This window comes from Phaenicophaeus curvirostris, chromosome 24 (genome assembly GCF_032191515.1).
Source record: "Phaenicophaeus curvirostris isolate KB17595 chromosome 24, BPBGC_Pcur_1.0, whole genome shotgun sequence".
In the NCBI taxonomy this organism is placed as follows: Eukaryota; Metazoa; Chordata; class Aves; order Cuculiformes; family Cuculidae; genus Phaenicophaeus; species Phaenicophaeus curvirostris.
The window spans coordinates 411,340-426,274 of record NC_091415.1 but is presented as its reverse complement, the minus strand read 5'-3'; the positions used below and the strand labels follow the sequence as shown (position 1 = coordinate 426,274).

General features: G+C 48.0%; 1 protein-coding gene across 1 annotated transcript; it reads right to left on the bottom strand.

Moving 5' to 3' along the window:
* Positions 1 to 619: 619 nt before the first annotated feature.
* Positions 620 to 14,279, bottom strand: RSBN1 (round spermatid basic protein 1). Its single transcript, XM_069875935.1, has 7 exons — positions 13,913 to 14,279; positions 10,139 to 10,809; positions 4,510 to 4,647; positions 3,959 to 4,101; positions 3,351 to 3,518; positions 2,390 to 2,498; positions 620 to 1,999 (listed from the first exon to the last, which is right to left on the bottom strand). Exons 1-7 carry the CDS (start codon positions 14,262 to 14,264, stop codon positions 1,538 to 1,540), a joined length of 2,043 nt encoding a protein of 680 aa, XP_069732036.1. The 5' UTR covers positions 14,265 to 14,279; the 3' UTR covers positions 620 to 1,537.
* Between the last annotated feature and the right edge of the window lie 656 nt (positions 14,280 to 14,935).

The window sequence follows — 14,935 nt, the reverse complement described above, 5'->3', positions numbered from 1 at the left end:
TAGTCCTCATTTTGGTACCGAAGACAAGACACACACACACGTAAGGAGCAACACAGGCTCTAACTAACCACTGCTCTATCTTCCAAGGATTATTTTCCTACCAGTTTAAAATAGTGACTACACGGAGGTGCTAACATGTACATAAAAGCCTACACAAACAATATTGCACAAAGTAAGGTTTATAATAGAGTAACATATTTTAGAGACCCTTATAAAGAGAACAGTAATCATTGTTATTAAAAAGATGCACCCAGAATGAAGATAGCATCTTTGCTCTTGTCAAATCTAACAGTGTTTCAGCTCTTTCCTACCCCAGTGAGGATCAGAACTAATGAAGTTACCTGGAGACAGCGTAAGCCACACCAAACCAAACGTGTTCTCAAAATGCAGGGAAGAGTACGGGGGAGGAGAAAGGGACAGGGCTTTTCCTTCTGATGACCGCAAAGGACAGCAGTAAAGGGCGGGAGAGCGAAAGTCAAATACAGATCACACATTAACATCTAGAAATACTGAGAGGCTGTTTAACAACTGCCGATTGCTGACACTCTGCATATTTAGCACGTGCCACGGATTTCTCCACAGTACCTGGGCACCCCAAAGCTACACATGGAAACAGCAGTCCAGCGCCATAGTACTTTTTATTGTGAACAGCAATACAGAACTTCCTAGAGCAAGGACAGCCTCACCATATAAGGCGGCTTCCAAGGCAATGCGATTATAATAAGTGCATCAGTACAAGGGGAAGTGTGGTTCCGTTGGACACAGGACAACCTGATCAAAACCAGCTGCCAAGTTGGTTAGCAGTGTAAAGCCTTAAAGTGCTCAAAGGTAGCAGGTTCCTCCACAAGACGACCGAGAGGTTCTCTAGTTGGGACACTAGGATGAATCACGCTGGGGGAAGATGTGTTTTGGAAGCAAAACCCTCACACCGAACAACATCAGCAGTGCTATGGGAAGCGTTGGATCTGTAAGTCATCGCCTTTCAACAGCTCAGTTAATTTCACGGATCACCTTTGTCACAGAGCAGTTTCTACAGCCTGTGTATAGACCCAACTGTGATAAACCAACAGGTCAGGAACAGACATACCAAAACTCCACAAATCATCAAAAGTGCTGTGCTTTCTCTCTTTTGTTAAGCAATTAAAATGAGGTGGGAAAGTCACTTCACAGGTCTTCTACAAAAGCATCACTTTCTGGTGCAGATTTAAAGTAAAAGCAGGGAGGTAACACTGACCAGTACAATCCAATCACGTTATGTTCCTGGAGGAATTTCATTCTGACTGACGAGATATTCCATCTCTTTATTTAGACAGAAAGAAGTGGTAGACCACCATTACAGGTTGTACTAAGGGGTTAAAATACAACTTGAATTTTGCATAATCTGTGTAAAAAAGATATGCTTGACATTTTGGAATGTCACCTTTCTTTATAGAATTATAGGCAAGATTTCTCCAATAAAACATAAGCCAGTTATAAAACTATAACTTCACATCAAAATCTTAAAAAGTAGTTAAAAAACCGCTGGATTATGTACATATCAGACAGAGGAGCCTGCACGATCCTGGGAGCTGTGTTGCTGAGCAGGCTCGGCTTTAAAACCTGGAAGCGGCCGGGCCACCTGATCTGGTTGCGCAAGTCCTGATATTGAAGAGAGAGAGGAGGAGAGCAGCCCTGCCATGAGCTGCGTTCCTAGACCTGGTTCCTCAGGCTCTGCTTTGACACTCACGCGCTGGGGGTCACCACCAGGCTCCATCTTCCCAGGAACACCACTGTCCAAGCTTGAATCGCTCTCTGCATTTGGAGAAGCCTCCTCCTCAGGGTGGTACTGTTTGAGTCTGATGTGCCAGGCTAAGCTGCAGACAGCAGACACTGTTTTGAACTGATGAATGACATTTCTAGGGATGAAGTAGATGTCATTGTCACACAACTGAATCCGAGCATAGCGAATGCCTTCCCGTCTCATTTGGTTTAGCTTGGCTTCGTCCACCCATTGAACACACTGAGAGAAGGAAAGACGGCAGTTAGTGGTGTACACTCTAAACAATGCAGTATCCCCGGTTTCCCATGTGCTTCATGTCTGAATCAGAACGTTTCCATTCAACAGGTAAAGCTTCACATTTAAATGAGAACTGGACTTCCTTGTGAGACCCAACCTGAAGCACTGTGTCCAGTTCTGGAATTCCCAACATAAGGAGGAAATGGAACTGTTGGAAAGGGCCCAGAGGAGGCTACAGAGATGATCCAAGGGCTGGAGCACCTCTGCTGAAAGGACAGGCTGAGAGAGTTGGGGCTGAGGACACAGAACGGTCGGCGGCTGAGGGAACCCAAACACTGTAGGAAGGTAATTCCAAAGGCTAAGAATGAGTTGTTGCCAGGGCAGGTTCCATACCTGAGACACTGGAGGCTCATGCAGGTCCAGCTGAAGCCTCTGCACAACGTCAGTGAAGTCTTCAGCATGAAAACAAACCACATCTTTGGTTATACGAGGCTGGTCACTCCTAAGAAAGAGGAGAAAGCAGAAATTTTGGAAGCATTTTAGTTAGAGAATTATAGCTCTTTCCTGCAGGAAGTTCCACTGAACCAACCACCTACTGCAGGTTTACACTGCGCCTGACATGTCATCACTGCTCGATACACCCATTACTTCAGAACGGAAATGTAATTCATAGCTTCCTTTTTTTTCTTGATGCACAGACAAACACTACACTGCGATGTCCAAGAGCTAGGTTCAAACAGCCTCTATCAAAGCTCTCTATGTTTTAGGAACCCTAGTTTGCCTCAATTCTTCCATTCCATAATTAGAAAGATTCTCTGTTAAAGGAAGAATGCAAAGCAACATGGTAACTCTGAAGACTAAGCAACGAGGAGCTGGGTTTTATTCCACAGCTACAAATCAGAGTAGAGAAGCTCTGACGCATCTTATTCGTATGAAAATCTAATGATATTGGGAGTGACACTATCCAGCTTCTACGGTAATTGCTACAAAGAGCAATGATGCAAGCCTGGTTTCCGTGCACAATCAGCAGTAGTGTCCTGGGTACATGAAATGAGAAAGCACTGCAGCTGTGAAGTCAGTTACGTCGAGTTCTGAGCTGGCCATTACAGCTGTTAGCACTAATGTACCCATCCAGGAAAAGAACAGCTGCAGATCATGGTCCAGGCAGGGTCTCTAAGGCTTATTTTATACATCACTATGATTTTATGCTCACTGCGGGGACAACTCTCCCACTGCCTCAAGAAGAGAGAACAGTAGGTACGTGGCTCATTTTCCAAGGAATTCTCTCTTTTAAGGAGAGAAAGTGTTTAGAATTGCCCCTCCCACTGAAGAGCTGCACCTCAGCAGTACTTACCACTCCCCGAACTGCACAGCCTTCAGAACCCCGACGGCAGCTGTGCTCTGCCAGTCAAACCCCTGGCCCACATGGTCGGCGTGCGCTCTGGTTCTGTCCTCAAACAGAACTTCACGGGGCTCGCTGGTCCGAGGTAGGTACTGGAGATTCTTTATTTCATTCATTGACCTACAGCATGAGGAAGGCACACACTAACAACTCTTTCTGACTACTCAAAAATAAATACCCCTATTTAAATAATCCTTAAGTGCTGCGTGCCACAGGCTCCAGAATCAAACACTAACACACTTCCTTCTGATGTCTTCTAGGTGTTTATTTGACAAAAGATTGAAACAAATACAGCAAAGTACAATTCAGGCCATGAGATCCAACTTTATAATACAAATCCAATCACCAAAAAAAGAATTTTAGTTCATTTGTGCTGGAAGAATTCTTCCAGGAATTTAATGGCACGTAAAGCAGTTACTCAAACAGACAAAGTTTGGTTATTTGGGAGTATGTCCAAAAGTTCTGCTTGAAATTACAATTTAAATAGGCTTCCAACACTTTATCTTCTAAAATTTGTTCTAGAGCCCACTCTAGATATGGAAAGGAAAACAGAACATTACCGGCGCCGTTTGAATGGAGATTTTGGCATATCAGCTGTTGGAATCATCTGCTCTCCAGGTCTCACCCACATTATGGGGCCATCGTCGCTCTGCGACCTGCACTGCAGCCTGAGACTGGAAAGAGTGCCCCAGGGCAAGGTCATCTGCAGAAAGTGAAACAGAACAACCCAGAGAGAAGAACACCAGATGAGATAAAAACTTTACACAGCACACTTCGTAAAACTACTTCACATTAGCTGTCAAAATAACTGCATAGAAATTGCATCGAGAGTTAAAATATTTCAAGGTAACTATCAAACTCGGGCTTTAAGGAAAAGGATGATTATGTAGTGCATATACACAATAAACTAATTTCAGGTTTTAGTTATTCACACAACCATGACTACCGAATTCCATACCTTTCGCTGGGACACAGGAAAGACTTCAGTAGCCCAAACGATAAGCACAAAGAAAATACTTTATGGTTTCTAATTACTTAGAAACATACGAAGTTTAGGAACTGCTTAAACATCTAGAGCACTCTCAACAAAACACCCCAAGTTACTGCTTACTCTGAGAAATGGAGATTCTTCCAACATATCTAGAAATTCTGGGAAGTAGTCCCCAACTTCTTCATCCACTGCCCCAACAAGACTGATCTGCCGCATGGGTCCTGCTCGGTAGGTGCCACAGCAGTACGTTCGATTGACCTGTGTGCCAGAAAGGGAGAGACAACACCACCACAGCTTTAGTTCTGTGACAAGACATGAAAATCAATTTACAGAACACATTGGGCCACAGCAGAGACGAATCCTGAATCCATCTGGACCCATCTACACCCATGCCACACCACTGCCATAGCCTACACACAAAATTGGGTCAAAACACTGAGGAAATGAGCAATCTTGGTAGAAATCTAGCGTCCACATACACAATTTTAGCTTTACCCCTTGCAGCATAAGCTGCTGCCGCCAGAAACACTTCAGTCTCACTCACAGCTCTTTGACATCCTCTGTAGCACAGCCTGACCCACTTTCCCAGGTCACTTGGAAACTTCCCTTGCCAGTTCTCTGTTCCCAGAGGAGAACATCTGGCAGGGCTCCAGCATCACCCAGTCCCTCCCACAGACCACAGCTGCAACATGCCATACGGCCAGAGCAGGTTGTGTGCAGGGGCAGCAGCCACCCAGTCTTAAGAGATCCAAAATCATACTGCAATCAGTCTGGTTGGTGCACTCACTTATGCCTGAGCCCCAGCCTCCATCACCCAACAGCCCCTCTACATCCAAGTGATTCCAGTGTGAAAGAAAACCCACAGCTGCTCCCCATGGCTGGGAGACAGCTACAAAGGAGAAGGGGTTACTGGGAATTTGTGATTTTAGCTACACTCAGAAAGCACAATGCCTTACAGATGGGTACATGAAACAGCTTCATTTTAAGGGTTTTAGTTTTAAGTCTTGCAGTTTACCCAACAACCCAAACGTAGCTAAACTACTACATGAAGTTGTCAGCAGCTAATGAAGAGACACTAATGAAGCAAGAGTTACAGTTATTGCTGCAATTTCATCCTCTAGCAGCAACCATAGGTATTTACCTTCTTAACTCCAGGAGTTTAGCTCACTCCTGTTTCCAGAGTCACCCTCTCTTTAGTTTCATACATATGCAGTTGGCAATTCCACCTTGATTGCACACACTTGCACTTTAATTAAAAGCTAAATAGGACCCAGAGACAACTTCACATATAGCTTTATTCCTCCATCCTAAGCCAACTGCAGCTCCCCATCACCCCTGCCCGCACATGTTTGAGCTCCCAGTTGACACCACTCAGAGCATCACTGTGCAGTTCACTCCACCTTCAGGCCCACTGAGCCCAGCAGCAGCTGAATGCACACACACCAACTCTCCATGTTTGGCCATATGGGTTTGTGAATCACAGGCCGCACAGTCTTCTCAGCCATGGCCCCTACGAGAAGGTTAAGTCTCCAGATCCCAGTGGAACATGACCAGTAACGGTCTACCTCTCACATCAGTGAAGCAAAAGAGCTGTGGCAGCTAGCTGGAATGCAATCCACAACAGCAGTGCTGGAAACCATAGCATTGGTCTGATTCTGTGCCCCTACAGGAGACTGAAGGGCTGAGGCGCTCTGCCTCTCCAGACCAGTAGGGTTCTTGGTCTGGCACTACAGACCTCAGCAGGGATGGTCACTTCCACCAGGCAAGATTTGTTCCACTGAAACCACCTGTGGAGACTCACTGGTATTTCACAGGTGCCTGCCACCAGGTAAAGTTAATTGTAATACCATGTGCAGTTTGTCCTTGGATGTTTTCAAAGGGATTTGAAAAGTAGCTTTAATGTTAGGGTTTTTTAATGCACTATAATGCAATTTAAAAATAGACAAGAATTCAAGAGCTATAAAGGAGGCACTAGAAATACTTTATGGAAATCTTGAATCTCAGTGTTTTACTAGTTTTTAATAGTACTTAAAGAAATATATACAGTTGAGAATTGAAACCAGGATGTGTTTACACTGAACAGCTGTACCAGCGCATGGCAGGCCCCAGAAGGCTGCAGTATCCTTCTCAAGCATCTCTGTTACAGAGGAAGTTATCTGCTAGTTTATGGCACGTTAAACTCCTTCACCTATCATTTCTACCTCATCTTGCACTCCTCCAGATCAGCACAAGTGGTACTAGACCACTAGTTAAGGCAATGGTCTCAAGAACAGGGGTTGTGCTAGGACTTTGTGTTTACTAATGAGCACTGTCAAAAAGAACCTGCATCTCCTGGGACACTCAGCCACCCAGCTGTCAGAGAAGACCCTGCTGGCTGCACCTTCTTGCAAGCTCCCCAGACCTCCCATTCCCCAAGCGCTCCACTCGCTTTGTTCACACACTTAACTGCTCCTACTCATTCCACAGCCATCTTCTGTAGAATCCTGGTGCCATCCAGCATGGCATGGGTCAAAACATCTCGGATCGCGTGTGCTGCAACCTGATGTTGTTGATTTTTTACAGTAACATCAGGTCTACAATTGTCTGTCAGCATTATTCCGCCAATGGGTTGTTGACTGGTTTTGTGTTTGGGGCTCTTTTTAGTAAAACACTGTTTACACACCCTTCCTAAGCAGTCTGCATCACTCACCACTGTGCCTGTGATTCAAAAGAGCTCTCCCCAGACACCACTTGAGTGGGACAGGACACTTGAATGCATCCCTCTTTTCAGAGAGGAAAGATGAAGCTATGAAATACCTGAGGTCACTTTGTTACACCCACCAGGACCTCTCTCAACGTCTCTTATTTTTGAAACTTGGCTTGGATCCTTCCAGTGTACATGGTTGTCAAGTTAACAGCTTCTTACCACAGTACCTCCATCACTGTGCTTTGCTCACTGCTTCTCTAAAATGACCAGTGATCTCCCAAGCAAAAAAACAGAACTGAAGCTGAATCATTTTCCTATATAGAATCACAGAATCACCAGGTTAGAAGAGACCCACCGGGTCATCGAGTCCAACCATTCCCACCAATCTCTAAACCATGCCCCTCAGTACCTCATCCACCCGCACCTTAAATATCTCCAGGGAAGGCAAGTCAACCACCTCACTGGGCAGACCATTCCACTGCCTAATGACCCTTTCAGTGAAGAATTTTTTCCTTATGTCGAGCCTGAACCTCCCCTGGCGGAGCTTGAGGCCATTCCCTCTTGTCCTGTCACTTGGGAGAAGAAATCAAACAGTTGCACTACAAATACACATCAGGGTGCCTTGTAACAAACATTGTCTCCACTGCCCTCACTGCCCTGAGAGCAAAGGAGCTCACATTACAAGGAAGTTAATTATCACCAGTTTTTTATGATGTCTTCCAGGTTGAAGTCCTTATTTTGGAGACACTTCCTTCTACAACTGAGTTTCTCCAAAAGGTACACAAACCAGCTGCACACACAGTACAAGCCAAAGGTCACACTGACCTCCAGTTAACCTGCAGGTTACAGATCAGTTTTGATTTCTTGACACCAAGCATGCAGCACTCTACTACCTGATGCTCAAAATCCCCTCTCCACAGCGCAGTTCAGAAGAGCAAACAAGTTCCTGCATGCAGAAGAATCAACCTGGAACAGACGCAGCTTAATCAAGCACCTTCAATTAGAAATGATATCAGTATCACAGCACACCACAATACCTTAACAGGCTTAATCTGCAAGGGCACAGCTATGAAGTGCCTCTGTATAGTACAATTTCTGTTACAGGAAGATCCAGAAGATGTGTAGCCAGCCTGCCCATTCCCCAGCCACGCTGCCTAGGCACAGCAGTGACACAGACAGGCTCTTACGCCACTCTCCCCAAAGGTAAGCTGGCTTACTGAACAGGAGCCTCAGCAGCAGGCAGCTACCACTAAGTTGAATGCATCCTTAAATCCAGTACTGCCCCATCAGTGTTCTCTGAGGAGCACTGCCCCAGCATCTGCAGAGCAGTGACAGCTCCACATGTGTCTGCCCAGAGTCAAACTGCACTCAAACCTTTCGCCATGAGGATCAACCAACGCACGCTGCAGCTGGGCCAAGAGTTGTTCTACACCAGCCAAACCTCATGGCATGACTCAACTTGAATCACGTTTAGGAAGTACTTAAAACATAATTAATTGCAATGCCAGCACAGACTATCCCAATGAAGCCTCATTTCTTACCATGCATCCCTCCCTTGTATTTACAAGATGAGCTACCCACGTTCACACCACAGACCCACTGAGAACAAGTGCAATTCTTAACTCCCCAATGGTGCCGTTCAGCCATTTTAGGGGTCACCACACGTACCCAAAGCAAACCAGAATCCAGCCATGATGTCAAAGCACATAGACAAATCACCAATGCAGGAGACTTCAGACCATAGCCTGCCAACAGGTTTCACACCCACAGAGCACAGGCAAGCGTTTTGTGCCAGCTGCAGTTTGTGTGCCCAACAGGCAGCCTGGATTTTGGGTACTATGCATTCTGATGTGGCTCTATCAGCACAAAGAACTACTTAAAACAAGAAATAGGAGCTGGTTTAAAATAAGCACAGCAGCAGCTGTTCACAGTCAAGTTAATGAGCAAAGTGTCAGAATTACTGATATAATAGTATCTATGCAAGATCTGGAAAGTACTCAGACTCCACAAGTGACCACACAGCAACGTTCTGTAAAGCTGTAACTGCTTTTCCAAGGCAAATCTCGCTTATAAGCATTTGGTGAACTCTGCAGAGGTCCAGAGAGCCCATCACCATTCCAAAATCCGTTGCTAAAGGTAGTCTCTTCCAGCAGTACTGAAGTGCATTCCCCTACAGAATTTCTAGTTTTCCCTTCCAAGAGGTGAACCTCTAAAAGAAAGCAAGGCCTTGCAGAAAGACTTTTAGAAGTAACCAGCAGCTGTAACCTGTTCTCAGTTGCAGCTAAGCAGGAAGAAGTTTATTCCACCTGAACCAAGTTTACCAGCACAGTGATGTTGCTGTGAACTGACAGATACTTCTAAGTCCCATCAGGAGTCAAACACAGGGGTTTTTCACATGGTAACCTTGCAACTAGCCTCACTGTTACTGTTGCACCCACTTTTAGTACACAGATAAACCTGTTACGTGTTACATGGACATACAGTTGGAGAATTTCAGACTGTTTCAGCCTACTATGGAAGACAAAACCAAAAACCGTTCCAAAGGCAATTAGAAAGCTGTTGTTTTACCCATCTTGCTGAAGCTGGGAAGTTTAAACATCCAGCATCAGCTGCTGACAGAACCAAGATATTAAAAACTCTGTGCTGTGAATGATACACTGAAAACTGAAAAGTGGGCTCACTGCAAACAGACCCAGGGCTGCTGAGCAGAAAAAGCAACAATCCATACAGCCCTTCATACCAACCTGTCCGTTGCTTTGGGCTATATCAGCATTCTAAGGTTAGAAAGTCACCCAAAAGCCTGCAAGATGAGCACAGATCTTCCTACAGGTCACAGTCAGCAGTGACTGGAACATGACTGACCCCCTGCCAGCGAGCACAGCCAGCCTTTAAGCACACACAGGAAGAAACAGCACAGCAGCACTCAGCCCAGCATCGTATTCTGTCATCTCCTTATGAGAAAAATACTGTGCCTCACCCATTTCAGGCCACTCCTGCTCCGGATTAATGGGATTAACCAGATGTAGGTGTTGCGCAACTTTCATGCCTTTAAACAGCTCTTACCTGAGAGTGAAAGTTTGAAATAGTTGTCGTTTCAATGTCCTTCTTGCCCAAAATTTCCATTTTCACTGGAGTGTTGGGAAAGTTAAAAGCAAAGTAATCCAGGAAGTCAGGTAAGTAAGCGGCCGCCCCATGCACTATGGCCAAGGCATAGTAAGCCGCGTTTTTATCGTTTTCGCTGAATGACAACGCAAGGAACTCTTCTGCAAACCTCTCCATCTCCACTGGAGACAAAAATGAGAGTTCATCCATGTACGCGTGAAGGACTAGCGCGCCGCCGTTCGACTGGTGTTCCTCGTGAATGAAGTTACTAAATTTAGTGCCAGTTTTCAGGAAGCTGCTGCGAACAGAATGCTCCTGGTGCGTCACAAACGGCGTTTGTACTCCCTGGGGCACCCGGTATTCCTGCATGCCCAAATTCAGTCTGCAGAGCTGCTCATCCTTCAGGTACCTGAAGGACTCCTCGTTCATTTCCAGGCTGTCACACTGTCCCTGCGACAGAGCCTCTTTGTCAATGCGGGTGAGGCCGGCACACACCGTCTGCACCTCTTTGTTGTACATCTTCAGGCGTTTCCCCCGCACGTCTTCCCGGTGTTTCTTTTTCTTTTTTTTCTTTATCTTCTTCAGAATAAGACTGTCATCTCTCTGGGATTTGCCATTCTCATCCAGAGTTTCTGGCAGCAAGAGAAGAAGAGAAGATTAGAGCTCTGCCGTGGCAGTACATTCACCCAAACAGAATCAACCCCTCTCACTTGCTAAAGCTCTCTGCTCTCGGGAAGGCTGGCCAACAGCAACACCTTGACTTGTGACTTAAGAATTAATTTTACAACAAAAAAATGCAGCACGTCTAGTTATTACACTAAGAAAGCCTCGAATTAAGGAAAACTTTCAAACCTCTAGCTTAGCATTTTTGAAATATTTCATTTTTTAATGGACTTATGAGAATACCTTTAAAAGGAGCCCATGTTTCAGACCATCTATAATCAAGTACAGCAATAACTTCTGACATTTAAGGCAGTGCCACACAGGGGAAGAGGATAAATAAGCATGCATAACATTCAAGCATTATTTTCCCTGATTCTGGATACACAATATAGAGCAAAACAGAGCACAGCTCAAGGGATACGAGCATTACTGACACCAACAGGTGAAAATACTTCAGGTGGTTGGTATCCTAGCCAAAAGAAATCTCAAGACTGATCACCTCTTGTATTAAAAGACCCAAATTATCATATCTTCACATCCTTTGCCAGTCTCATAATTCAGTTAATTCAGAGCTAGAAATTAAAAGGTTGTTTTCTGGGGTTTTGTTTTTAAAGGTTAATCAACCTGCAAAAGGCCAAAGGCTGAGACATAAAATGTAAAGAAGTTCCATTAAGTAACAAAACGATGACATTTTGCCTGTCTTTTAGGAATCAGAACTACTCCAACACTATTTATCAAGTGACAGTGGCAGAAATCATGATGATCCGGCTGATCCCAAGACAAAACTTCAAACTGCCCAAATCAAATAACTATTTCACGCCAACAATGCACATAGCCCTCCACAAACCACACTATCAGGACAACAACAAGGATCAGAACTATCAACTGCCAAGGGCATGGTTGGATTAGGAGATGCAGGAACTGAAGTCTTCAAGTTTCCCACAGCACTGGGCTTTGTTCTAGCAAAGTTGCCTGTGGTTGTCTGCAGAGCTATCACATTCATACTCCCTCTTTATTCTCTGGCAGTACTTGGACTTAAAGAACAAAACACCTTACACTGATTTGTGAGAAAACATAAGGATAAACACCTGCAGCACCATGTTATTTATTCAAACCGCAGCATTTAACTCCATCATTACTAGCTTGGTCTCAGAGCTCGTTAGTAAAGATGCTTGACCTCCATAACAACCCAGTGTAACGAACAGAATTACTCATGAAGCAAAGAAAGAGTCGATTGCTTAACACTAACTCCATACAATTGTCTTGGGACCTGAAATACGAGTTTTCACAGTGCTGCTGCTGGCCCTTACAAACAGCAAATGCCCTCATTTTATATCACAGCCAGGGAAACGAGGACAAGAAAGGCGGCATCAGCTGCTTGGAAAAGGCACCCAAACAGAGCTTGGAAGCTGAGGGCGCAGAGGCCAACCCAGTCACTGAGCTCAAGCACAGACACTGCTGTACTGACTGCCACAAACATACGGATCACACAGGAGATATGTTCAAGCAGGACCTGACATTCCAGGCTGGAACAGAAGGAAAATTTCATGCCACTACTGAGCTGCCGGGGATACTTCCCTGTAGATGGTTCTCAGCTAATTTTTGGTTGTTAAAGGCGTCTAATTTTAAGGGCATCTCATTTTAGAGAGAGTTTAAAAGCCTCAGATGCACACTAGTTCTAATTCAGAGCGTCTTCCTATTTGAAAATATTCCCTAGTAGCAGACCTGGTACTCTGCACTTGGAACCCCCAAGCAAATGCTGTTTTCAGGATAAAAGTGATCCTGACGGCTGCTGGATCTACTGAACCCAGAGTCCCACTGCTGCAGCGACAGCAACCTCTGTATCAATGAGGCAAGACAGTGACACTATGGGAATGCGCAACCACCTTGAAGGAAATATAGCTTTAATTATTCCTTCCGATAGACAGAGAGCCTCCAGTCCCTCAAGTACAAAGCTACAGCCAAGTCACCAAACCATGGGCTCCCACAGCAAGGTGGGATAACAGCTGTGCCAATACCTCAGCCAGCCTAGAGCCACCGGACATCACAGAACAGTGCACACTGCTACCACTAAAACCAGCAAAAACACTGTAAGTGTTCACTGTCACCTGCAGCCAAAGATGGGAACAAAACAGTCAAAGCAATAGGCAGTTTAAGTAGATCACACACAGAAATAAAAACTGAGAGTGAAAAACAGGAAAATAAAATTCAGCCCCATCCCCAGGGCCTCAGACTCCCAGCCTGCAAACAGCAAACAAAGAATTCAGTTGCAATTTAAACAGTGTTTAAGCCTTCGTTAAGGGAAGGCCTCACTTGATCCCTGGGTGAGAGCTGCCGTACAGTGACACTCCCAGCCCAGGAAGATGCACTGCTTCAGTAGTCTTCTCAAGCCAGAGTTTGACATCCACAGTCCAGAAGCTTTCGCAGCCACTATTTAAACACAGTGGCTTAAACTCATTCAACAGCAGGGAAAAGTCCCTCCCATCACACTTCTGCCTACTCTAAATCTAAAGACAGGTCTACCGGGAGTTCACACTACGGCCCGAACGTCCAGAGGCACGTGCAGCTTTGGCACGGTCCCTTCACACGCACAACTCGCAACACAGCAGCTTTGCAGCCGCTTTTTATCTGTGCTGCTCATGCCAAGAGACTTTTTACTATCAGGAATACATGAGCACAACTAGAAGAGTCGTTCCGCACTGTTAAAAAACAAAAAAGCATCCTTCCTGAAATCCAGGTAAGTTTTGCCCTTCCCACCAGGGGGAATCACGGGGCAACCACGAAAAAATAAACCTGGCAGCAGGTTCCCAGTTCCAGAACGCCTCAAGGGAGGCGCGGCGGGGGCAAAGCTCCGTTACCGGGGGGGGGGGGGGGGGGGGGGGGCAGGCGCTGCAGGGGGACAGCAGGGACAGCCCCGCAGGGATCCCCCGGGGACAGGGGCGGCCCCGCGGGGAGGGCCGGGGGCGGGGGCAGCGCCAGGTGAAGGGCGGCCCCGCGGGGCTGTCAGGGGACAGGGAAGGGGCAGCCCGGCCGGCTCCCCGGGGCCGCTCGGCCCCCCCCCGCCCCGCTCACCTCGCTGCCCGGGCCGCCCGCTGCCCTCGGCGGGGCCGTCCCGCGCTGTCGCGGCCGCGGGCCGGTGGTGGTGTCGGCGCTCGCCGAGCGCGGCTGGGGGCGGCAGGGCGAGCGGCGAGAAGGCGAAGAGCCCCGCGGCGGCGGCGGCGGCGGGGGGGAGGCCGGGCAGCGCCGGGCCGGGCCCCGCCAGCAGCGCCGCGCCCAGCCGGGGCCGCTTCCCGCCCGCCGCCTCGCCGGGAGGGCCCCGCCGCCGCCGCCCGCCGCCGCGAGGCCGGCCGGGCCGGTCCCCCGGGGGCAGCGGCTCCTCGGCGGCGCGGGGCACGGCGCGCACCGCAGCGACCTGCGCGGCCATTTCGGGCGCTCCCTCACACACATTTAAATGGCCCGAGCGCCCGCCGGGACGCGCCTGCGCCGCGCGGGGCGCGATGGGCGGGGTGGCGCCGGCCGCGGCGCGTGCGCGCCGGTCACGTGGCCCCGGAGGGGCGGGGCGAGGGCGCGGGGCGGTCACGTGCCCCCCAGCGGACGCGTCACCTGACCGCGCGGCGCGCGGGAGTCCCCGAGCGGGTCGGGTCGGAAGCGGCGTCAGGGCCCCTCCGGTTCCCGCCTTTCCCCGGGCCTCAGGGGCTCCGGGCGCATCCAGCCTGGCCCTGAGCCCCTCCGGGGAGGGGGCAGCCTGGGCCAGGGCCTCCCCGCCCTCACAGGGGAACATTTCTCCCTAAGGTCTCATCTCCATCTCCCCTCTCTCAGCTCGAAACCATTCCTGTCCTCCCTGACCAAGAGCCCCTCCCCAGCTCTCCTGGAGCCCTTTCAGTACTGGAAGCTGCTGTAAGGTCTCCCCGGAGTCTTTTCCAGACTGGACAACCCCAGCTCTCTCAGCCTGTCCTCATAAGGGAGATGCTCCAGCCCTCAGATCATCTCCGTGGCCTCCTCTGGACTCCCTCCAACTGCTCCATGTCTTTCCTGTGTTGAGGGAAGCACTGGGGTCAATGTGGAGCCACTGCAGCATCCCCATGGGCCGTCTGT

What these genes read in the sequence shown, in the direction of transcription:
- RSBN1 (XM_069875935.1), bottom strand. Translation starts at nt 14,264, where the DNA reads ATGGCCGCGCAGGTCGCTGCGGTGCGCGCCGTGCCCCGCGCCGCCGAG. An exon ending in GCTGTGCAGTTCGGGGAGTG is followed by an intron (nt 2,499 to 3,350) that starts GTAAGTACTGCT and finishes CCTCTTTCTTAG; the next exon opens with GAGTGACCAGCCTCGTATAA. An exon ending in ATGAGCCTCCAGTGTCTCAG is followed by an intron (nt 2,000 to 2,389) that starts GTATGGAACCTG and finishes TCCTTCTCTCAG; the next exon opens with TGTGTTCAATGGGTGGACGA.